General features: G+C 39.9%; 2 protein-coding genes across 10 annotated transcripts in view; one reads left to right on the forward strand and one right to left on the reverse strand.

Moving 5' to 3' along the window:
• Nucleotides 1-15,606, forward strand: part of ZNF106 (zinc finger protein 106) — a 42,922-nt gene extending 27,316 nt beyond the window's left edge. For 2 of the 3 annotated variants that reach the window (XM_056347628.1, XM_056347630.1), the window contains 12 exons: nucleotides 718-1,498; nucleotides 1,873-1,928; nucleotides 2,396-2,541; nucleotides 2,853-2,987; nucleotides 3,912-4,028; nucleotides 4,842-5,033; nucleotides 6,110-6,172; nucleotides 7,065-7,184; nucleotides 7,636-7,707; nucleotides 9,280-9,351; nucleotides 9,932-10,078; nucleotides 11,101-15,606. In XM_056347628.1, the coding sequence (XP_056203603.1) occupies nucleotides 718-1,498; nucleotides 1,873-1,928; nucleotides 2,396-2,541; nucleotides 2,853-2,987; nucleotides 3,912-4,028; nucleotides 4,842-5,033; nucleotides 6,110-6,172; nucleotides 7,065-7,184; nucleotides 7,636-7,707; nucleotides 9,280-9,351; nucleotides 9,932-10,078; nucleotides 11,101-11,157 (1,958 nt within the window). In that variant the 3' untranslated portion in view covers nucleotides 11,158-15,606. The remainder of the gene's footprint in view (nucleotides 1-717; nucleotides 1,499-1,872; nucleotides 1,929-2,395; nucleotides 2,542-2,852; nucleotides 2,988-3,911; nucleotides 4,029-4,841; nucleotides 5,034-6,109; nucleotides 6,173-7,064; nucleotides 7,185-7,635; nucleotides 7,708-9,279; nucleotides 9,352-9,931; nucleotides 10,079-11,100) is intronic. The other variant, XM_056347629.1, reaches the window with a different exon arrangement.
• Nucleotides 15,607-16,698: 1,092 nt separating this feature from the next.
• Nucleotides 16,699-24,853, reverse strand: part of CAPN3 (calpain 3) — a 31,524-nt gene continuing 23,369 nt past the window's right edge. For 5 of the 7 annotated variants that reach the window (XM_056347633.1, XM_056347632.1, XM_056347639.1 and 2 more), the window contains 8 exons: nucleotides 23,578-23,655; nucleotides 22,834-22,891; nucleotides 22,167-22,231; nucleotides 21,071-21,139; nucleotides 20,424-20,502; nucleotides 18,739-18,855; nucleotides 18,339-18,397; nucleotides 16,699-17,704 (listed from right to left, as the gene is read on the reverse strand). In XM_056347633.1, the coding sequence (XP_056203608.1) occupies nucleotides 17,678-17,704; nucleotides 18,339-18,397; nucleotides 18,739-18,855; nucleotides 20,424-20,502; nucleotides 21,071-21,139; nucleotides 22,167-22,231; nucleotides 22,834-22,891; nucleotides 23,578-23,655 (552 nt within the window). In that variant the 3' untranslated portion in view covers nucleotides 16,699-17,677. The other 2 variants (XM_056347638.1, XM_056347635.1) reach the window with 2 other exon arrangements.

Consider the following 24,853-nt stretch of genomic DNA (forward strand, 5'->3'; position numbering starts at 1 on the left):
CCAGTCGACTCTCCCCAGTTCCCATTAATCATATATTCTGACATTTCAATACACTTTCTACATACAGAAGACTAGTTAACTACAAAGAAACCTTTCAAACCCTCAATTTACTACCTAAGTTTTAAACACTATTCTAGCCCATTCTTCTGGCCTTGGTACGGGACTGTACAAAGGATTTCATAACGGCTTTTGCTGTGCAACTGTAAGTTTCATTAAAATATATTTCTTGTCCCTCTATATTTCTATTAAAAATGATTTTTTAAAATCAAATAAAGTCAGTCAATCTTAACTTATTAGCAAATCTGTAACATGAGCAGCTGAGACATACTAGGCATGCACTGGCTAATACCAGTCCTGCAGCAGTGGTGACAGCTGGTAAGACAGCACCCAGTGAAGCCGTCAATATAGGATTCACCAAAAGCTGTTTGTCAGAACTTTAAAAGCATATAGTCAGCCAGCAACTTGAGTGATGTGCCCCATTCCTTTGGTTCTGGGTACACAGATAAACATTTTATTCTTCAGCTATGTTGTGGGGTTTTTTAAAGGCTGGATAGCTGACTGAGATAGCGAATCTGCATGTGCATGTAGCTTTCAACATGTGGGAAAATGTACTTTGCATGCACAATTAAGTATAAACAGAAAAATGCAGGGAAAGCAATTTTGCGTAAATATTTATTGCTGTACAGATTGAATATAACACTAGTCTGCTTTCTTCAGAAGAGACCAACCAGAAGACTTCAGTATATCCAGTTATCTCTGAAACCATATCCCTATCAGAGCTGGCAGCTTGTTTCCAACACACTAATCAAGATGTTCACAAGCCTGCTGCGGACAGGGGAAAGGCTGGACTTCCTGCAAACCTTTCTCCTCATTCACTGTCTGTTTTTAGCAAGAGAGAAATAAATGATACGGTGACTGAAAGCTTTTTACTGGATCAGTGTAGCACTCCTCTTGCGAAGCATTTAGTCCTTCCAGAAACACCAATGGATAAAACCCCCAAACTGTCAGCAGAACCGTCCGAGCAACAGGTGGCAACCACTGTAGCCCCAGCAGAAAAAGGAAACAGGAGGAGGAGAAAGTTAAGGAAGAAGAAAACTCTGAGGGCAGCCCACGTGCCAGAGAACAGTGATACAGAACAGGATATAATTGACTCTAAGCCTGTCCGGAAAGTCAAGGGTGGAAAGGTACCTAAAGGAGAAAAAGTTACTACATCCACTCCTCCAAGACAGGAGGATGGAGTTGCTGCTCAAACAGCAAGAAACAAAGATGAGAATGACAGTGATGCTTCTCTGGAACTAGTGGAAGTTCCAGCACCCCAGTGTGAGGTGGTTGACGTAGGTTCATCAGAGTCGGGCGATGAGAAACCAGACAGCCCATCAAAGAGGGGTTCACGCAACTCTGTGAATCAAGCAGTCCTAGAGGCGTCCTGCTCCGGTTATGATGAAGTGAGCTCTACCAGTGAGATTGGCACAAATTATAGGGATGACGGGAAAAGAAGGTGAGATTATTGTAGATCTCAAAAGTAAAAGCACTATATAATATTCATAAGGGCCTCATTTTTTATTTTTTTTTCCTATTCAGAAAGTCTTACAACATCAATAACTTTTTAATTTCATTCAGGAGTGAAATAAGAGGGGAAAATGAAAACTGAAATTTTTTTTGTCCAACAAATGAATGTGTCTTGTTGCCTACTAATTTCTTTAATACAAGAAACAAGGCTGCCCTGCACAGAAAGTTTGTTTTTGAGCTTATCTGTTACAGCCTGTTTTCTACTAAGTGCAGTGTCTTGTTTTCTATTGTGTTACAGCAATATTTTGTCTGAAAATGAACATATAGAGTCTAATCTTAATACTCTTTATTTCTGTGTTACAGTGTGGCTGAGACACAGACTTCCATATCATCACTAAGAGGATCAAAGAACTCATCAGGTATATCTTTTTAGCTTTTCTTCTCATGCTTTATGTATGTTAAGTCTCGATCAGACTGCTTCCAGAGGGGAATTTGGCCCCTAAGAGAAAAACTGAAGTGGGAAGTGATGCATACTCACTTCACATCATCTCTCACTGCACGCTTTGTGCCTTGACTCCTCCACATCCTCCCTCTTCTTCCCACATGAACACTTCTGCACCACAGTCTCCATAGTGTTGTAGGACAAACAATATACAATCCTTTTGCTATTTTAAAGATCTTTCTGGACTCAATGTCATATAAAGGTCTTTCTGATATTTTATGTTGCCTCCTGCTGCTCACAGGCTTTAACTGGGACCCACAATGAAATCTGACTTTAAGATGCTGAGACCACAAAACAGTTCTGCTGTTTGGTAATACAAACGACAGCAGTATGTTTGCTTGAGTGTGTTCCCATAATCAAAGTACTCATGTCTCTGTCCTACAGAAGTGTCTTCAGAGCCAGGTGAGGATGAAGAACCTACAGAGGGAAGCTTTGAGGGACATCTGGCTGCAGTGAATGCTATTCAGATTTTTGGGAATTTGTTGTACACCTGCTCAGCAGACAAAACTGTTTGTGCCTACAGTCTGGTAGTAAGTAAGGTTGTGGGAATGGTGTTAATTAATTGCAGTTACAAGGCTACAATTCTGGTTTTGTAAAGCCTTACTATATAGTTAAGAAAGCGCCTGCTTTTTCAAGCACCTGGGTTTTTTTACGCTGTTCTTTTTCTTCAAACCTCGCTTCTCCCCCTCCCCAACTCCTTCTCCCTGTGAGAGGGGTAAGGGGAGATAGATTGCCGCATGTATCCTGCTTTTGTTAGCTGTCCTACCCTACTCCATCAGGCACAGATCCTGAGAGGCATTATGGGCCTGTATGTTGACAAATCCTGTGCTTTCCTTTTTAGAGCAGGAAGTGTGTGGCTGTCTTTGAAGGACATACTTCGAAGGTGAACTGCCTCCTGGTCACTCAGACAAATGGGAAGAATGCTGCACTCTTCACTGGCTCAAGTGACCACACTATCAACTGTTACAGTATCAAGGTACTCAAACTTGGTGTTGATTAGTATGTACTGCATTTTTATGCGAGTGTTTCTTTGCAAATATAAATGAAGAAAGCCTTTTAAACCCATATGAACTGGACAAGAACCCCAATTCATACTGCATTAGAGCAGAGCACGAAAAAAACCCCAACCCCAGAACCCAAAACAAACAGCAAACCATTAAATGATTTACTATCCTTATCTTTTGGCTAGCTTGTCAGTGTAATTTTTGCCAGAACAGCATGATAGGACCCCAGATGTCAGGAACACCAAAGTGCAGAATGGTTGTCTGACCACGATTGTATGTCTTGCTGTATTCTGAACTTCATTGCTTATGGAAGGCTCTGCTCTCTGTGTAGAGAAGTTGTAGAGAGAACAGGTATCTGTTTTTCTAAGGGTAGGTGGAGGAGCAGACTTGAGTCTTCCTGAACCTGGATTTTTACAGATAATTGATTGGAAGGCTTGTCCAGCCTGTGGCTTGAAGGACTAGAAAGGAAGTATCTGCTTCAGGGGGCAAACTGCTAGAGATTTTTAACTCTTAGGCTGATGCTTCATGGCACTTTATCTGTGGGGGACTTCATGGGGATTCCTCAAAATCAAGCATGTAACGGGTTTTTTTCATATATATATATATGTGTGTATATAGTCTGTAGTCTAAATTTCTATATACATTAGAGGTTGTAACTAGAATAAAGCTTTTAGGATTGTAACTGGTTGCTGAAGTACGGTCAAGTCTCAGAGATGGGAGTGAGCCGAGTAAAAATAGGATCAAACTGCCATGTGACACCAGCCTTTCAGATGTTTTTCTCTAACGCTGTTGGTTCAAAAAATGCAGCTTGTAGGTGAAAATCATCATTCACTTCAGGCTTTTTTCCCTGAATTGTTTTCAGTTAATGAAAAACTTTAAAAACTTTCTATTGCCAGACCAAGGAATGCATGGAACAGTTTAAATTAGAAGATCGAGTGCTCTGTTTACACAGTAGATGGCGGATCCTTTATGCAGGCCTTGCAAATGGCAGTGTGGTTACTTTCAGCATAAAGGTTAGTTCATGTAAATATTGGCACCTAAAAGCCTGTTGTGATGGTTTTTTCCACTCTGTGTTTCTTACCATTCTTTGTCTTGAGTAGTAAGTGTATTTGTAATGAAAGTGTTGGCCCATTCGGTCCCTTATTTTGTCAGTGCATGAAGCTGTCCCATCTCCTCTTCCCTCTGGTTACCTTTCTCTTAACTGCTGTATTGATGTCACCCTTTTCCTTAAGGTTCCACCACATGGCCTACCAGTCATGTGTCATGAGAGTTTGCTGACACAGCTGATTATTTATGAATCTTCCTTTCTTGTCCGTCAAAGTAGTGTGAGAGACTTCAGTGTGGTGCTGGTTTAGTCTGCTCTATTTGCAGTTATAGAAGAGACTCGTTCACGGGTTTTCTGGCAAAGAGGCTTAATCAGCAGTCCCTATGATGTTAAAAGATGAATAAAAATAATTATTTAAATAGATTATTTTCTTCATGCATCCTAGACTAATTTCTCAAGTTTATCTGTAAAAGTTCATTCTGGTTTGCATTTTTTCTCATATTTCCTCTCATTGTTCTAATTTGGAAGGAGGAATTACTGGACCTTTGCTAAATAATGAAATATTTTTTAAAAAGACAGGAAATGGAAGCCTAACATAAGGAGTCATTTCCTTGATTTGGAAGCTTAGTTCTTAAGATGCAACTCTTACCGCTGCTGAAATGGGGTGTTCCTAAATTCAGATGCTGTAACAAGTACAACACAAAAAAGACTTGATGGCCTAGTCAGTGTCATAGCAAAGTTTTAATTCTTAAACACCACGTTTTTTTTCCTCCCCCAACAGAACAACAAGCAGGTTGATACCTTTGAATGCCATGCTCCTAGAGCAGTGAGCTGTCTAGCCACAGCTCAGGAAGGAGCACGCAAGTTGTTGGTAGTGGGCTCCTATGACTGCACCATCAGCGTGCGAGATGCACGGAATGGGCTGCTTCTCAGAACCCTGGAGGGTCACAGCAAGACTATACTCTGCATGAAGGCAAGTGTCTCTGAAAATACATTTTTGACAAAGAATGCTTAAAATGATGTGGTTTTTCTTCCTCATCTAAAAGTGAGCAGATTGTGGTAGGAGATAAAGGATTCCTCCATTTTAAATTATAAAAAACTGAGTAATTTGGTAGCAAAATTGTCTCTGGCTGGCTGCCTTATCTCGTGTTCCCAGCAAAGCTGTAGGGGGGGTGTATGTAGGAAGCATGTTTATTTTGTGTTGTTAGAAGATTCAGGGAATATTGAAATTTGAGTTTGCCACCAGAGGAAAAGTTAGGGAAAAGGTTAAGTTTTTCACATACTGTCATAGTACAGACCTCAGAGGAAACTAGAAAAAAATTAACTCTAGAGAAATGTTCTTCTTTTTTAATAGAGGAATAATTAACACTTACAGGTTTCTGGCTCCTGAGATTACAAGCTGGAGCATATGCTTGTCTGACTGCCTTGCTGTGACCACCATGTAACAGATAGGGGATGACTTCTATAAATTGTATTTGTCACTTTAGATGTTACGGTGCAGTGGCTCGGCCTTTTTTGCTCTGTGGACTGTCCCAGTCCTGCTGCATGGCAGCATACTGTGGTGCCTTCTTGATCCATGATGGATCGGTTAGGCTTCTTTTCTAGATCAGTACAAGTCAGGAACACAGTCTTTCTTACACGACCAGAACATAAGTACACAGTACATCCAGTATTTCCAGGAAGTGGTGAGCTTTACTATGCATGTGCAGAGCAGCATTCTGCATCCAGTTTGCTTGGCCCCTGACCTGCTGCTGAGCTGTCCCTGAGAACAGTCCTTAGGTAGGATGAGTTGGCCTCGTAGGCTGCAAGTTAACAGCTTCTAATGTCAATTGTGAAAGTGTCAAAAGTCATTGTTAGGGGATAGCATAGTACATTTTATAGCTCTTATGTAAAAAATTCAGTGCATGCTTTTTTGGCATACTCTGTTGATTTTAATTCTGTCAAATTTAGGAGATGTTACAGTACAACTTTAAATTGAACAGCGTCTTAATGTTTTGCTTGCCCATTTCCATGTCTGCTACAAAAGTAATAAATTTTTTTTTTTGTAAGGTTGTGAATGATCTGGTATTCAGTGGCTCCAGTGATCAGTCTGTCCATGCTCACAACATTCATGTAAGTCTCATATACAAAGTTGGAATGACTTTTGCTATTAAGGCAGTGAATTCCTGTGCTATAAAGTCAGTATTTCCAGGATTTTTGACTGACTGGTGGGGCAAACTGCTTCCAGGAATGGAAGTCATATGACTTTGTTAATGTGACTGTGCACTCTAGCTAACTAAGGAGGCACGCAGAGGATAGATAAACATGCTGACTCTTGTAATATGATATGCAATGCCTTTTTATCTGGGGATCTTGCTTTTGCAAAAACTACACAAATGTGCTGATAATGTAGAAAGGGTTTAGAGCAAAGGTGTGTGAGGGAGGAGTTCCTCTGTTACAGGGAAAACTTGAAGGATACAGTGTTCCAAACTAGCTGGTTCAAAAGCTGTTATACTGTCGTGAATGCTTTGTCTCTAGCCTGCCGCTCTTTTCCTCTTTTACACCATCTTTCTCCTGTGCTAGCAGAAGCATTCATGTAGCTATGCAACAAGGTAGATTAAGAAACTTAACAGAGATAAATTTTAATTGAAAAAAGAAATGTGTATTCAGCTAAATTTGCTCACTGATCCTTGTGGCTACATAAATACTGCTAGTAGTAGCTGCACAGTGCTAGTTGCAGGACAGGTGGGAACATGTTATAAATGATAGAAGAAGTAGACACTTTTCGTAGTGGTACACGTTTCTAGTGTACTGGAATGGCTCTGTGTTAACATGGGGAGGAAAAGGTAAGTAGTGTTTGATCATAGTCTAGAAGTACCTTCACAGGAGATGGAATCTAATAAAAGGTGTTTGCATTTTCCGAGCAGTGAGCATTAAAGCTAGCTATCCTATCTAGGTTAGGTTAAACTTTTGTTTTAATAAAAACAAACACACACCTATTTGCCTTTGCTTTTTCTTGATGCAGACTGGAGAGCTGGTACGGATCTATAAAGGTCATAACCATGCAGTAACGGTTGTGAACATTCTTGGGAAAGTGATGGTGACAGCATGTCTGGATAAATTTGTTCGTGTTTATGAACTACAGGTGAGAAAACTTTTAGTTACTAATGACATTTACCTAATACGTGCTAATTATTTAGGAGTCATCTTTGTGCTTACTGGTCTCTGGCCCATCCTTCTCTTTCCTGTCGCTCAGACTATATCATTATCTCACCAGCCAAAATACATGGGTTTTAAAGAATGTAACCTGAACCATTTTTTTTAGAACCCGGGTTATCCTAAGACAATGACAGCTCAGAAAAGTGGGAAATGTTAGTTTTGTCTGCTGAAAGACTAAGTGCTTAGTTGGACAAAAAGACTCACAAAAGTAATGTAAGCAAAAGTGAGATTTCCTGGTGGCTCCGAGGTTTGGAATCCACCAGAGTAGTTTAGTTGCTACTCAGGAAGCTGCTGTTGGAAGCGTTGTCATTTGTGAGTCTGTGCAAAAGGGCTGTTAACTGTCATGCTATTAAATGTTTGTTTCTGTTTCTTTCAAGTCTCACGACCGCTTGCAAGTGTATGGAGGCCACAGCGATATGATCATGTGTATGACCATCCATAAGAGCATGGTAACTTCCTTCTTTCTGCTGGTCTCAAAGAGAAGGTTGTATTTTCCACAAGCATATGCGAGACAGTTTTATTTTTTCAGATAATGAAATCAACCTGCTGTCTGACTAAGAAGAACTTAGAAACATCAGCCAAAAAATTAAGTTACTATAAAGGCTTTGTATTGATGTAATATTATTGTCTGGGGAAAAATTACCTTCTAACTTACTGTAGCATTAAAACAATTATTCTGTTTGAAGTGATGATTGCAATGAAGAGTCTAGAAATAGTAAAATATTACCTCTTTTCAAGCATCATGTTTGACTTTTACTCAGGAGAGTCACCCAGATGCTAGAGAAAAACTTCACCCACAGTCAAACCTCTAGTAACCTTTGATAGAATGTAAACAAAGGTATGCAATTGATTTAGGCACACAGAATTTCTTCATACACCTGTCCTGCAAGATAGGTTTCAGAAGCACTTCTGGATAAATAAGTAGCTTAAAGTAGTCGTTAAAAGCACTTATTTGCCTGCATATGTAGGAATTTGTTTGCAAACTTTCAGATTGTAAAATGAAAGGTATAGAGATGATCTCTAATAACAGAAGCATCAAATCTAACAGAACGGTCTCCTGCTAATTGGTATGCATACTGCCCAAGCCTCACTTCTTACATGAGAGAGACTGAGAGCTACGTGCACTCAAGCTTCGCACAGTCTGAGGCTTGAACTGTCTCCCAGCAATAATCTGTTTTGGGCATTCTCAAAAAAATGTTCAGATCAGGAGCTTAGTGATGAGTGGAAGATTATCATTTTCTGTAGCAGTCTTAAGTACTAAAGTGTAGTCTTTTACACACAGCAGATTGGCTGTTATATCCTAATGATGAATTTCCAAGAGACAAAAATACTTGAACAAAAATAAATGAAATCTTCAGCTTGCAGAGTTTTCTTTATTATGTGAGTAATTATAATATTAAGAGAGTATTCTCTGTTATGTATTATATGATGAAAGTTCTTTATGGGCTTACAAGCATCTGACATCTTTTTCTTTCCCAAGGACAATTTTGTGTGGTGTGTTTGCCTAACAAAAGTGTTTTTCAAGATGACATTTTGCCTATGTTTTTAGGATCTGTGTCAGTCGTCGTCTTCTGAAATCCTGATGTTCTTCCTCACCCTTCCTCTTCATCCCTTTTTGATATGCACATAACTGTTTAAGTCTTGGAAATATATTCAACTTGACATTTGCACCCAATTTTTTCTTTTTTTTTTTTGTTTTTTGGTTTTTTTTTTCACTTCAGTGGATAATAACATATTTCAAAGTATTCTGAACTTTTACACACAGGACACTATCAACAATAGAAATTATGGAAACATTTCTTATTCACTAGTAGGCTTTTGTAAACTATGAATGCAAATCTTAAGAGTTAGGTTAGACCCATTTTTTTTAAATTCAGAATCATTGCAAGTTGGTCTTTTCTTGTTTTTCACCTAATATACTCTGCACTGAAGCTTCCTCCAAAATTTTACTTCCTCCTCCTCCCCCCACCCCCCTGCCCCATTATTCCTAGTTTGCTTATCCATAAATGTTTTTTTCACAGATCTATACTGGATGCTATGATGGCAGTGTCAGAGCTGTGAGGCTTAATCTGATGCAGAATTATCGTTGCTGGGTAATGAGAAAAATGTTTTTAGCCTTCTTTTGTTATAGTTTTTGGATGAATCTTCTGGGCATGGTCACTACTCAGTCTTGGATAGCTTGACCTTTAATTTATTGTAATTCAATAATATTTTTAAAATGTATATGTACATTTTGCATGGTCTTTAGTGTATGTGTATGCTTTGGGGCAAGTTGATAGCAGCATCTTAAATTATTTTTCTTTCTGTCAAATTTTAGATAGTGACACGTAACTCTAAAACCAAAAGCTTCAGCTGAGTGACATAGAAAGCTAAATTACTCTGCTCAATAAATTTAATTAAATTCCCAATGACTCTGTCTCAGGTAAGCTTCAATCTTGTAAGAGCCTTGGTTCCTCTCTTTCTCCTGCCATTCTTGCTGATCGTCTAGGCTTGGTGAGAGGCAGGATGAATTTCTGTAAAGCTATAATTCAAGGAATAGAGATGAAAAAATGTACAGGAGGTGGCGTACATGTGAACATGTATGTCTTGGTAAAATATTGTGAAGTTGCAAGAAGAAAACTACTAGCTAAAATTATTTTTCTTTGGCTTATTCTGGTGTATATTTTCTACCAGTGGCATGGATGTTCACTGATCTTTGGAGTTGTGGATCATCTGAAACAACACTTGCTGACTGACCACACCAACCCTAATTTTCAGACCCTAAAATGTCGTTGGAAGAACTGTGATGCTTTCTTTACTTCCAGGAAGGGTTCCAAGCAGGTATGTGGTTGAACTAACATAGTTGTATTTGGTAGCATAAAGTATCTACATCACCACAATTGTGGGACTTGATCCTATTTCTCTTTAAAAAGGGTTAAATTCTTATAGTCTTGACAGGCTTGACTGCATACAGTTAGTCATACAAGGCTAATAGGCTTCAGTTCAACCTGTGACTGATAAAGAGTGCAACTAAGTATTATAACTTGAGATATGGTCAATTTAAAACAGAAATACTATATGGAAATAGTAATATTCTTGAAATATTAGAAGAAATTCTGATAACCCTACTCAAGATGCAAGTTTCTGTAGGAAAAAAATATTTTTTAAGATGAACAAACATCAGTCTTGAAACAGGTTTTTATCCTCTTAACTTTTATCCATCACTACCCCCCTTCATTGTTGTGGATGCTGATACTGTTCCTTGGCATATGGGATTGGTTTTGCTAAGAATCATTAAATAAGTAGTGCATACATTTCTGCGTGAATGTTAGCATAGGTGGGAAAAAAATGAAGAAGGCATAACAGTTGGATTAAGTGATGTGCAAACGGTTGGGGGGCGTGGGTGGAAGGAGGGTTGTTACCTGCAGACTGATTGGTAAAATCCACGTTTTACTCCTTGGCAATATAAACTACCTTCCTGTTGAATGCTTCTCAAAATATGCTATGGAAGGAGGTTTCTTAGAAGACTAAGAACCAGCAGTAGAATCTTTAATTTTTTCTTCAAGCACTAGCTTTGTATATGTTGTGTTTATTTGATATGCACATCTAGTCAGAAAGGGAACTGGGTTTTACTTACCTTGGATCATGTGGTATGTGAAATATTTATAGAAGTGATTTAATAACTTGGCATTGATAAATTTTTCAAGTTTGGTTTTTTTTTAGAAGCTTTAAACCAAAAAATGCATATTATCCAGAATATCACTTTCAGTGAGGCTTCAAGGATCTTTTGCAAAGTCATTTGTTATTGTTGTTGCTATTATTACTATTATTTTTAACTGTCTTCTGGTGGTTTTTTTTTCTAGGATGCTGTAGGACACATTGAAAGACATGCCGAGGATGACAGCAGGATTGACTCATGAAGCTTTTCACCTCCCACATTGGGAAGTAATTTTATATGTCAGAATTATTCCAAATAACATCAATTTCTTACTCCAGTCTTTCCTCTTTCTTTTCCCACTTGGAATCCAAAGTTAGAGTGGGGCTGAAATGCCTTGCTACAGAGACTTCAGGTTGTGTTGCGCTCTGTAGAAATAAGGCTGGTCAAGTAAAATTCGGCCCAAATGGAAGATTCTTGCAAGATTTTAATACGTTGACAGATAAGAATATTCCCTCCACTTGTCTGCCTTGGTTTTTTGTTGGGTTTTTCTGGTTTTGGTTTTTTTTAAGAAGCATAGTCTGAGGGTTCTTGGGAAGTCCAGAGGGTGTTGAGAACTTAGATGACAATAGGTGCTGGTGTCTGCAAACTCAACTTGAAGCCTGTGAAGTGTCTTTAAGACATGTCTGATTTTATGTCGTATCCCATTTTTTTAGCTGATCTTAATAAAATTCTGCAAACCAGAATATGACAGATTCTAACAATGTAACCTGAATTTCCAGTGTACATTTTGACTTCCTTCATAAAAAGAAGAGGTATTCTATGGAGAACTGGAATAAATTAACTTTTTTAATGTTAATTGTAACTTATTTTTTATTCCTTGTGTAAAAATTGCTACAACTAGCACAATGTATACAGTGACAGACTTCCCAAAATACTATACCTTCTGAGGTATTTTGTTTATTTGCAGGAAGGCAGTTACTTCTTGAGAGGTATGCCAGGAGCAGAAAAACAGCCAGAAGAGTGGCTCTGCTCACATGCTTTGCAATCTTAAGTCTTTTTAAATATTGGTCCTTATATACAGGAAAGAAGTGGTGTTGGCTTTTGTTTTAGTTAAATATCAGCATAGCCGCTGCTATCTTGATATGCCACCACAGCTGGATTCCTGATTTTATTTGGAATCTTAGTGACTGAGTTTTGTATTTCTGTATCTTCATGGCATAGCAAACAGAGAAATGCAAAGGCACTACCTAAGTGCATCCACTTAGGTAATGTTTTGTTTCTGTTGTGAACTGGCTTCATTGGCTTGGGCTGTGTCAAGCTCACAAAAACTCAGCTGGAAAGAATGGAGCAGGATTTTAAAGGGTAAAGTTCTCAAGCAGAAGCTGAGGATACAAAATGCATATAATGTATAGGAGTCTTGGTTCTACTAATGCAAGAAGGTACCACAGAGAAACCAGTGCAGAGGGGAAGACTGTTTCTACTTGTCAGGACTCCTCTGCAGGTGTCCCTTGGCATGGAAAACTTCACCCATTAAGTTCAATTAAATGTACTACTTGTATTTGCAGTCCTGTCGCCTGTAATGACACAAGTCTAGCAAAGCACTCTTTTGAACAATGAGACTAATTAGTAAGGGGCTTTGTGTTCACATTTGCCTAACTTGTTGCTCAGGATAACAAAAAGGTGAAATTTAACTAACAGAAGGTAAAGACAGCACAGTGGCAAAACTGAGCTGCTTGTAAATGAATCCCGTGCTTCTCAAACAAATTGAATGTACTATTTTGACTGGGCATCGCTTTCACCACTTCTTCGAGGCTTGGTATGTCAGCCATAGACCAAATGAGTTTTATAGCCTCATCTTTGACTACAAAGAAGCCTTTTTAGGCCAAGAAAGTGATTGAGGAGAGCCCATGGATGTTCCACTGCCGTCAAATCAAGGAACTTCAGGGCCTTCTCTGAAGCACGCTGTTTTTGTATTGTCTTAGCGGACAAGCATAATTTCTCTGTGATTGCTTGAGATGGATGACTTTTTTGTGAGAGACAGAAACAAAGTAGGAATGAGATGTAGTAGCATCCTACTTCAAAGACATGGGAATCTCTCAGGTTCCAATACTTTTGCAGTGATTTGTTTGGGTGTTTTTATTAAGCTGTTTGTGAACAGGAAAAATTCCCGATATGTGACTCAGACCCCACGCTGTTTTGAGGGAGTTTTTATTTTGGCTTTCAAGGTGTGTGTGTGGGTGTGTGTGTTTGTGGTTTTGATTTTTGGTTTTCTTTCTTTCTGTGGTCTGTGGATGAAACAATTCAAGAGAGAATCAAGTTCAGGGAGATCTCTGAGCATCGTACATGTTTTCTGATGTAGGTTGTATTGCTCTAATGTCTCTGAGAGTATTTGTTTTTTTCATGACCTAAAAGCTGTAGACTGCGTAATACTTAAACCATTTCCAAAATTATTGATATTCAAGAGTTGTTCTGGGCTTTTTTTCAACCACAATGAGGGAGCATGTCAACATGTGGCATAAATAATGTGAATGTTTCAAGTGGTCCTCCATGGACTGCACTTGAAGTGGAAGTGTGTGTCCTTAGGACGAGCATGTGGAGTGATTGTAGCATTCTGAAAAATGGTGTGTGAGACTAGATATTATTACTGCTTCCGTATGATTCTTCACATTCTTTCATCTGTTTTCAGGAATGTGTAAAGATCTTTCTCACTAGGTGTTGCAAAAGACACAGTTATTACACTTTATTTGCATTCCTGATTGCTTGTTGAGTTTATCTGTTTCAGTTGGTGGAAGCAAACTTTCTTTTCTTGTAGTCCATGATACTTCCTTATCCGTCCTTGAAAGGAGTACTTCTGAAAAGACTGGACTTCTGAAATCCAGCTAATTTCAGATATATTGTAAGAATCTTAAAATGGATGAGACGGGGCAGTAGCAGCCGCATGAGTGTTCATAAAATTTTGCTTCATAAATTAAAAACCATTTTAAAAATTGCTCAAGGGTTCGGAGGAAAATGCAGTGCTGCTTCATCCTGAGGGTGTCTTAAAAGGTTTTGCTGTGAAGTTATTGTGCAGCTGTGGAAATCCCCAGGCATCTCTGGAGTTCTGTGGGAAGGTTTCCTATTAGTTCAGCTGGAACTCGGTGCAGCTTTCGCTATTGGCCGTTCACTTCTTCTGGAGGTAATTGCAGGAGATGCCAAACTAATGTGTTGGCTTGGTAGCCATTAATGACATCCTCTCCAGTCTTGCAGCTTGGGGTTTTGATTCTTGATACACCTCCAGTCAAAGAGTGTAATGACTTTTGGGAAGGCAGACTATTTGCCAAATTTAGCAGAATAATATTTGCCTGAAAAGCAGCGCTGCACACGAGCCTGTTTCAGGACTACTTTTGTTTTCAGGTTTGGGGTTTTTTTTATGCAAGTAAAACCTTCTAAGTGGAAGAGTGGGTAGAATGAGGGTTGATTTTGTGGTTATCTGTGCTTGTTTTATTAGTCAAATGTTAAATCATGAGCTGTGGACTTGATAGGTGGCTGACTACATATGGCAGGCCCTTTGGGGGACAAGCCACCATTTTCCTCTTAGCAGGACTGACATTGTGCTTATAAAGCTATGAGCCTCCTCAGCAGACAGAAGGTGCTCAGAGGCATTTTACACTTTTACAATATAAAGAGTGGGCCAGCCACTACTGAAACCAGTTACATCATTCTCTTCAAAAGCATGAGAACTTGTGCTATAGGCATACCAAGCCCTGACTGAGCTCCGGAAGGAAGGTGTGTAGCATAAAGTTATGACTTGAAGTTCACATGGGCTGCAAAGCTTAACCTTCCCAAACCCAGATAGCCTTGCATGTATTGAATGGTAAAGACGATGGTAGGATTGTCTATATTCATTGCTTCTTTCTCCTTCAAATCACAGAGACAAATAACAGCTAACTGGCAGTGCAAAATACTCTATGGCCTAACACTGCTGCTTCTGTACGTGGAAGGGGCTGGAGGGAAAACTGCTGCATCTCTTGGTACGAAGATGCGTTAAATATCCCAGCTTCTGCTTGCCTTGTGTCACTTTATGTGTGGGTTGCAGACTTTAAACATATTATCAGTGCATGAGCTGACTTCTGCAAAATAGCAGGAGTTCGGCTGTGCGGTGCGTTTGAAGTAGTGCAGTTCTTAATGCACATTTTCAAACTACAATAATGCCAGATCAAGGTAAATGGTAACTGAAAACTCGCAGTAAACTGCAGGCTCCCAGAAATAAAAATGTGGTGTTGAGAAAATGTTTTTCCCTTTTTTTTGAAATAAAACACAGGTACAGATGAATCTTGGTTTTCAGGCTTGTATGGTACTATCATTCAAACAGTCTAGGTTGTCCGGAGTTGCAGAATATGTGAGGAAGGATAAGGAAACTGTTTCAGTTACTGTTTGTAAAATTTAATTGTGAAAGAGCAAACTGTGTGGGTATATATTCTGTTATATGCACCTGCCAGCTTCTCAAATTTCATTTTGCTGTAAGTGTTAAACAGTCTTTTTGAAGAATGGAAGTGGAATAAACCAACATAATTGAATATTTAATCATTTAAGCTGTGTAGAATATGTGCACAGATAGATCATGGTTTTCTTCTCTCACTCTGGTACAAAGCTGTGAGCGTAATAACAAAACTACACAGCAAAAGAAGAAAAAGAAAAAACCCAATAAAAATAAAAGTTCTTTATATTGTTATGGTTTGTCAGTCTGATTCTTCTTTGTTTGGAATAGAGTGATTCTTTCACAGGATTTGGTAGAACTGGACTTTGTTCTGGATTTTTTTCCTTTTTTAAGAGGGCTGGATAAAATCAAGACAGGCCACTTGGAAGCTCCAGCACTGGCAGGAATGTTGCAAGTTTTTGCTCCTAGTGTGCAGCAATCTCAGACCTAGGCCTTCAGCAGGGAAAACAGGAACGGTCCACCCAGCTGGTGCCTCCAAGATGATGTACTGACTCCCTTTCTTCATGGCCTGTTGCAAAGGGAAGTTCTCTAGAGCACCTGGTAGTTCACTCACCAGGACCTGAAGGACTGATTTTGAGTTGCCAGTCAAAAATCCTGATTTTGATCTTTTGACTGAGAGATTTTGGGTTTCTCTGAACATCCCAACTGAGAGAATCTTGGCCATATTTTTTTGTATGGAGATAATGCATGGCTGGAACGGAGGTCTCCTAGTGTTCTAGTCATCTTAAAAATGTGATTTGGATTAAAACAGGAGTTGAATTTAAAGGAGAGTAACTCTTCTTTAGCTAAACTTTAGGATTTTCTTACTCTTTCAGAGTAAGTTACACTGCAAGACAACATTAAGAACTTTTTAGTCAAAAGTTTTTCTGTTTCTTGATGACCTTTCAGTTGAATGTGCTATTTACCAGAATAACTTTGAGTGGATGTTATGATTTGGTTTTACAGTTTTGCATTACAGTAGTGGATTGCTTTGTTACTTTTCACCACTAGAGAACTAAGTGGAAGGTTCTCCTGACAAAGTCTGGTCTCTTCACACCTTTTTTTGCACATTTTGTTTTTCCTTCCAGTTTTATGTTGATCAGCAATTGACCAGTTGTGAAAGCCTGTCATCCTTAAAGCTGGTAATGATGGAACCTGTCAAGTTCAAGTGCTTTTTTGTAAATGCATTCAAGGAGTGCACTGGCAGGTATTTGAGATATTAAGCTGATCTCATGCTTGCCATAAAACCCCAACAGCTGCTGTATATTCAGGAGAATGATGGAAGAGCGCTCAATGTTTCATCTTCTGCTGTTCTTTCAAAATAAAAACAAAAAGAACCTCTAAAAATTAGGCCAAGGTCCAGTTGATTTTATTTTCAATTAATTAAACTGATTGTACTTACACATTCTAATAACCTTGCCAAAGTGGTCATGCTAACATAGTGTCTGATTCTGCTGCAAGTCACATCTTACAATAAGGAAATACAGAATACTGTCAGGAAATCAGACCCTGAGGTGGGGGGAGAGTGGGTGTGTAGATATATACATTTGTATGTATAAGAGGGTTTATGTCTCAAATGGGAAACAACTTTCTCAATGTTACAGAAAATGCAGTTACAATAGAAAACATTCCAAATGTCCAATGTGTAATTAAGATACTATGGCGGTACTAAAAATGAGAGCAAATTGCTTAGTTCCAGTACTTTTGCTGAAGCACTAGACTAGGCTGTACCTAGATACTGCAGTCTGTTGTGCCTTACTGCCACGTTCCTAGCATAGCAGGGAGCCAACCTGCACAGCCACATCTGTAACAACGTGATTGGGATGCATAATATTAATGTAATCTGGCACAGTCTTGTGAAATATTCAGTCAATATCATGAAGAGGCTGTAATTGATAATATGAAAAGCAGGACAAGGAGTTAATGACTAATTACAAGGTGGTAGTGAACACCTCTGACTTTCACAGTTAGATACAGTCCCAATTCTGCTTGACTTGAGGGAAGGCTTTTCCAGTTGTCAGCATAAGCAGAATAACAATGCATGCTCCGTGTCTCAGCCATGCAGAAAAAGCTTAATTCAGTCATCAATAAATTAATCCTTGTTGCCCAAAGGAAAATGCCAAGAAATTGTAACAGTAGTTACAGAATATGCGCCCTGGTCTGCCTACTGCAGTATGGTCGTCTTTTTTTTTTTCCTAAGGGCTTCTTCCCATTATCTCAGTGACCGAAGCAAATAATTGGGAAATGCTCTTCTTTGCACTTGGAGATGAATGGAGCTAGTCACTCAAAACAGAGGTCTTGATGAAGGTAGACGCTGGCTCTGGTGTTACGCATACATCGTGAGCTGCAGCCACTGAAAGAAGAGTTAGAATAAAAGGATGGAAAACTGGTTGGCATCCTCCAACAAATCGTACTTGAGACATCACCATCTCTAGCTGGAAGGCAGCTCCTTGCTGAAACTTGGTATGAAGCATAGTGGCAGTGGGGAATTTTAAGCTTCTTGCTCCTATTCCTCCTTCACTTGGCAAAAAGTGAGGGGTCTTTTTAATGGCCTACTTAGCAAAAAGACATGCTTTTAAGTTGAAACTTTGTAAGTCGTCTTAGTAAGAATTTAAAAAGGTAAAGAAAGAACTATGTTAAACCCTCGTATCATTTAATGCTATATCAGTAGGTTTGATTTAAATCGCCCTTTTAAAAAAAAGTCTCAAAAGTTTTGTGAAGCATTTCAAAGATGATACAAAGAGTCCGCAGCTGTGCTCTTCAGCACCAACTGGAGTCTTACAGAGCAGCTGTTACTGGCAGATTATGGATGTTTTCCATGTAAAGTTGGTAGCAAAATTTTTAGGAGGTTTTGCGACCTCTTACCAACTGGATGACAATTTCAGACCAGTTCTTGTAGGCTCCTTTGAGAATGTGTGCAATGAATAATACGACTAAAATTTAGCGTTGTGACATTGTGTTAGAAATAGTAGCGTAAAGCTGTTTACCTCCAGGACGTTGAGCTTAATGATGCCATCTCCGTCTTTATCAAAGGCGTGGAATGCCCCTGAAGCAAGGAAACAAAAATATATGGAGTAGATTAAATTGCTCTGTGTGTAAAGGTAATTCCAGGTAGTAAATCAAATTGTGCTCCTGGTGTGTTATACAGACTTGTGCAGGTATTTACTTATGTGGTCATAAAGTATTTCTGCATACGTGTTTACCTTAGCCAATACAATGGTTTCTTGTGTTTGTATGAGATGGCTGTCATATTTTAGATTCCCTAAGCACACGTCTTTAATTATTAATACCATATATATAGGCAGGAGTGCTTTAAACAAACTTCGCTTTGAGTATGGCTGCATTTTGGGGGCGAGGGGGGGAAGTACAACTGGGGCGGCCACTCACTGAACATGGCGTCCAGGCGCACGAAGCAGCAGATGAAGCTGTCAAAGTCGATGTTCATGTTCTTGTCAGCGTAGCGCATGGTGATGATGTCGTAGAGCTGGTTGTTCAGCCGAAACCCTGCGGAAGAGCAGAAATGGGGCAGAGCTGTGCCACGGCGGGGGAGGCTCTGGGACACCCAGGCCTATGGCTGCTGTTCGGCCGTCGGCGCTTCCTGGGCCCGGCCAGGGCTCGGCCGGAGGGTCCCGCTGCAGCCGCTACATGGAATGAAGGAAAGCTGTGAGGAGCTTCCCTGTGTCCAGCCGCTTTCTTAAGACAGTAGTAATATTCTGAAATCGCAGTTTAGGATTTTTGTTATTATAATTTAGGGTATTTAGGAGAGCCAGCAGCACGTGAGTTACCTCACGCTGTATCAAGAGCAGAGGGCTGTGCCCAGCAGTCTGCGGCTTAGCTGGGCCTGATAAGAGCAAAGGAGCAAAAGCTGGGCGACAGAAATGCAGGAGGAGGTCACTATGAAAACAAAACTACGCAATGGTCAAAAAGCAGATGAGGAGGTAACACCTCGGCAGGACGTCAGGGAAGCGTGGCGCTGACGGCTTGTGGCCGTGCTTCCTGAGGACTCTGTTGTGGTCTAGGTGCTGCCGGCTGTTGGATAAACGTGAGGTCATGCACAGCCTGCATAAGAAACCTTTGTTGTGGAATGTGTTCTCGAGTCTAAAATCAGGGCAGGAGGTATTAAAATAATTTTTTTACATTGACAGCTTTCCTGGTGAGAATAGAAACCTGGAAAATAAAAATGACCCGTATTTCTACTGCAGCAGGAGCCCAAATGCAGGTGTAGTTTTGTCCTTAGCAAAGGATCGAATCACTGATGTTTTGTAAAGTACAAGATAGCCATCCATTTCTGTTCTTTGAACTGGAAAACAATGTGCCAAAATACTACTGAAGTGCCACTGAAATCATCCCATCTAGGTTTATAGGGACACTACAGATTTTCTGATTAAAGAAGTCATCTTGCTCCCTTAGAGAGCTGATAAGGACATTTTCTGGGGGAGGCCCGCTGTCGAGGGGAAGGAGCACACTGGTGTGTTTGAGACAAGAAGCAAGAAATGTCGAGAGCTTCTCTGCTGAACAAATTTCATTAACTGCAGGTTTTGCAGAAATTCTTTCTTCTCACTGCAAAGGTAGAAGAGGAGACTGAGCCCACAGCAGCTTAATGCCTAAGAAGCATGAGCAGGACTCAGGAAATGTCCATTCAGTTGCCTCTGATGCAAACTTGGACATTGACCTGCTGTGCCTCGGATTTGGTGCCTGTACACTTGGGTTGAAGGTTTTCCACTGTTCTTTGTTTGTTACTTATGCAAACATAAAGAATCCACAGCTTAAATGAGAGCAAATGTCTTTGGCACTCCCTGGTCCCCCTGAACAGCAGGATCCTGAGCGGGAGATACTTAGGACAACAGAGCATCATTCATTGGAAAGTTTAAAGAGCTGAAGAGATCAATTCGGTTGGAAAGACATACAAGGCTTGCTGTTTGGATATTTGAGAAGCTCTGCTGGAGAAAAAAAATTACTTATAAATTTCTCCAGGGTCAGTCTTTAACAGGCATCACAGTGTTCCTGATTTCACCCTGTGATACATCAAACAAAATAAGGTTTCTTCAGCTGTTGGACACTGGGGGAAGTACCTGCATCATTGACGGCATTGCGCATCTCGTAGCTGTTAATGGTTCCTGAATGATCCGTGTCATAACGCTTGAAAATTTTCTGGAAAAAGAAAAAAAATACACAGTAGAAAGAAAAGCTTATACTAGTGTTGAATGTACCCGGTGACTGGATATGGGATGTGTGCCTCAGGCACCTGGAGGTGTTGCTGTTTGCCTTATATTGCTGCTGCTGGGCAGTCTGGGTTGTTAGCACTTGAACTCAGTCACAAAGGAAAATAATTCAGATCCATACCATGAGAGGCAAAAAGCTCATCCCTTGAGACTCTCCTTAGTTTAATTTGAGTTTACACTCTCTTTTGATTGTCCTAATTAAGCTATTTGTGAGGCCTGATTCTTGTTCCCACCCTCCTCCTCCTCCAATTTGTATGCCTCTGTGCTGTTGTCATGGGGGAAGTTCTTACATGACTTGGAGCTTCAGAGATTCAGGCTATTTGCTTAGGCTGTGAGTAGGGTGAATGAAAAGAGATACTACTTTTCTTTTTAGAAGCTAATTTTCAATTTTATAGGTTTTCTTTTTGTTGTAGCATATGTAGAGAGCTCTGGTTTTCCCACACAAGCTTTTGCGCTGCAGAAGCTGTGAAGAACAGCACTGTGAATACCAGCAATACCTGCCAGCTTTTAATCTTGTCCCAGAGATGTCGAAACTCATCAAAATTTATCTTCCCTGAGCCATCTGTCTGTGAGACAAACATTCAGGTAAAAAACCCACAATATTTTTAAGAGAAAATTAATTAAATCTGCAACTACTGGTGAAGGGGTGAATGTGCAACTAAGCTCAGGATCTTCTCGATGTTACAGGCTGGCTGAGCTGTGCAGTAAAATATTGTGAACGTTTTGGTTATTGTGCATAGTATTTTGTTTCAGGAATGTGAAGCACTATTTGTATAAAAGCAAACATCTAGTACAGGAGAGATGCTTGCTCCTAAAGTACATAAGCAGAGGTTTAGGTTTTTTCCAAATACCTCCAAATGTGAAGCTTACCCAACATGTTCTAAGACAACTGAGCTTTATCCTAGCTTGAAGCTCTTTCTGCCTTGCTTAAAATGAATTGACAACTAAGCAAAATGTTGACTAAAGCCAGTTACAAAAATGTGTTTGGCTTGCAACCATTATGGCTCTGGGTTGTAGTTACAGTTTTGTTCTGGTTATGCTTGAATGCACTTATGTTGTCTCAAAATCATGTGTTACGTCAAACAAGAAAACTGAGTGATGTTGTATCAGAGGTAGCCCCATACGGCATCTTGTAGTGTGTTTTATTATCCCTACTCTGAGACAATTTCCATATGTGTTGCATGCTAAGCACCCAGTGGAATGTGTAATACATTATAAGCTTAAAGATAAGAGAGAAATATACTAAGTCTATTGAGAAGAACCGTAGTCTGTTGAGTTGGTTTAAAAAAAAAAATAGTTTTAAAATCATGCTTTAGCACGTGAGCTGCCAATCCCTGATTGAAGGGTATCATATGGACTGACTCATTCTGTAGTTTTCTGTTTGGGGATATTTTCATCATGCCAGCTATATTGAGATGACCGGAGTTAAGGTGTGCCAAACCAGGAATGCTGTGTTACCTGACTACAGACTATAATGTACTGTTCTGCTTCCCTGGCTTGCTAAGGGGTGTGTGGGTGTGTGTAGTGGTGGGAAATACAACCCAAGTGGACTGCTGTGGTATCAAGCACTCCACCTTCACCAGAAAAGGATACATCCATTAAAGCAATCATGCTGCGGCAGGATTCCAGTTCAAATCCTTCTGTCTTTAGGTCTTTATCTGAAATAAATTATCCCAGGTGAAAACCAATCATGCATGTCAGCAAGCGCTTCTTCCTCTTAGGTGTAACTGTACTCAAAGTTGAAGCCAAACCTACTTCCTTCATATAGTAACAAGGGAGTGGTAGAGGAATCTGAAAAGACTCTTAAGTAATGGTTATTGCTGGTGAATTAGAGATTACTTTTCTTGACCTGTTATACACAGTAAAAACTTCTGGAAAACTCTTAACTTCCTTGTAATTAAGCAAGCCCAGGGTCTGTAGGCTGAAGTTTGCTAAAAAGGGGAAAGGTCTGCCTCTCCATTAGATTTTTATCTTTTTTAAAGGGCTTTTGCAGACTGCTAGAAATACTGTATTATCCTGTGTGGTGCTTCCAACAAACATTTGCTCATTTCTGTGTTATCAGTACTTGATCACCTGTAGAGAGCATCTCTATGAAAAGGTCAGCTTGCTAAAGTCTTGGATGCAAAGTCTATGGAAGTATAACTGAAATTTGTGAGTTTGAAACCATAAATAATTTTTGGAGTGCAGCTTGGGAGTGGAAGGTTACATTATATCACAGATTTCTTTTTCCAGGGTTACTGAAAAACATGCTTAAACTCACGTTTTTTTACAACATTGTTGAGAACATTCCTGAGTTCTTCAGCATTGATCTCCATGTCCTGGTGGGAAATGTGTTGAGAATACCATTAATTACAGCATTCCTTATTAAGCAGTTTATTTTATGAATGAATATGCTACACGTATGAAGTCTTTGGTCACTTTTCAGTCTGGCATATACATGCTTCAAACGAGAGAGCATTCTAGTTCATGTAAACATTCACCCACATCTTTCTTGAGACTGCAAGATCAGTCTAAAGTTACCATACATTATTAAAGTACAACTACAAGAACGACCAGTAATCTCAAGCCACTTTGCAAACCAAAAAGCAAAATGTGAAAATCCCTGTAACCTATTTGCAGCCTCTTGACTTACACAGTTCTTTGATATGTTTTACTTTTAACTTCCCTCATTAGGCATGTACTGGAAAGCATTGCATTTCTAACTTGTTTATACATGCTATGCAAAATAGCATCTTGTAGTAGTGATAGAAGTAAAAGCCTGAATTTAAATAAGGCTCCCTCATATACAATGGGAATAGCTTATATGTACATATGAGGATAGCTGTATATTTAATTGGATTTTGATTTGGTTTTGCTTAGCTTCAAGTCTCAAAGGAAATTTGATGGAAGGAAATTCAAAATAAATTTTAAAATTCAGTGTTTTGAATCCATGAAGCAGTTGACTTAGGTGCTGTTGTCGCTAGGCTGCTTTGATGGCAGAGACAGGGATCAGTCGCATACTCACATCCCCAGCAATCTGTCGGAAAATATTCCTGAACTGGTTTTCCTCTTCACTACTCTCACGAGCTTTTGCTGAAGGACGCTGAAAAGAGACAAGCAAAGAAGAGGGATATCCCCTTAGCTCAGCAGGGAAGGGAAGGGGCCTGGATGTCTCACTTGCCCTTACGTAAGGGAACCTCTTTGTGAATCTAGAGATCTTTGGTGGGATGGGTTGTCCTCCTGTTCCTTTCACCTTTTTTTGGTTAAATGTGTTCCTTGGCAAAACTGCTGAGTAGTTAACTTCATCCCATTGCTCTCCTTTCTCTTGGAAGGAGCTAAATGATTACTTTCACTGACATATTTATCTTTTAATTTTTTTGTTTCAAAACATTGCAAAGGAGAAGTTGGAGCAGAAGAGGCCTATCTGCTCCATAGCCGCCCTGTAGGCTTTGAATTGCCCAGAGAGACTTGGGCTTGAGAGTTCTTTGTAATGTGGGAGGCCCCTTGCTGGAGAGAAGCAGCACAGGAGACAGGAAAGCAAAAGTGAAGCTTTCTCAGACACATGCAAAGAGCAAGCCTGAACTCTGAGGCTGGTACTGAAAAAGGAAACCATAGTTTATTACAGGAATTGTGTGTAACAAAGTAAAATTAATTTCGTAAGTTAGTTCTTATTTTCATTTGGGAAAAGTTAAGGTTGGTTCACGCTTCACCACCTGCACGCTTTGGCAGTCATGTAGCAGAAAAGCACACTCCCTGCAATCAGACACTCCAGCCATGCCTCTAGATGCCCCAAGCCTGGATGCAGGCTGGCTGTTGCATCTTGTGTCCCTCACCCACCCGCTGGCAGAAACTGAATTTTGCTACGCTGCTTTCCTCCTTTCTGGTAGTGAGAGAAAAGACGAGGGATGCAGTAGCTCCTGGGTTTACTCATCCTTTTCTCCTCTGCCAAACAGGAACTGGTATAGGGATGCGTAATTTGTAATGGGGAGAGGCTGTGATCATTGCCAGAAGCTCCTGAAACCCCTTGAGTGCAATTTATGCATGTGCCCTGTGTAAAGCGGGTACCATGTAAGGGGCTGAGCAAGAGTGGATTGAACTGTGTTGCTCGTGTTGAAGGGATCTCTCACAGCTGGGATCCTTGTATGAGAGAGCAACCAGGAAATGTTTTCAATGGACTAAATCCTCCAGCACAGGTGTTAAATAACTGAAGGGGTAGTCTCTGTTCGCTCATGCTCATTAGATCCACATAAACCAGATGCAAGTTATGGTAAGATTTGATGAAAAGCTGTTAAGTATCTTAG

This window comes from Falco biarmicus, chromosome 7 (assembly GCF_023638135.1).
Source record: "Falco biarmicus isolate bFalBia1 chromosome 7, bFalBia1.pri, whole genome shotgun sequence".
Classification (NCBI taxonomy): domain Eukaryota; kingdom Metazoa; phylum Chordata; class Aves; order Falconiformes; family Falconidae; genus Falco; species Falco biarmicus.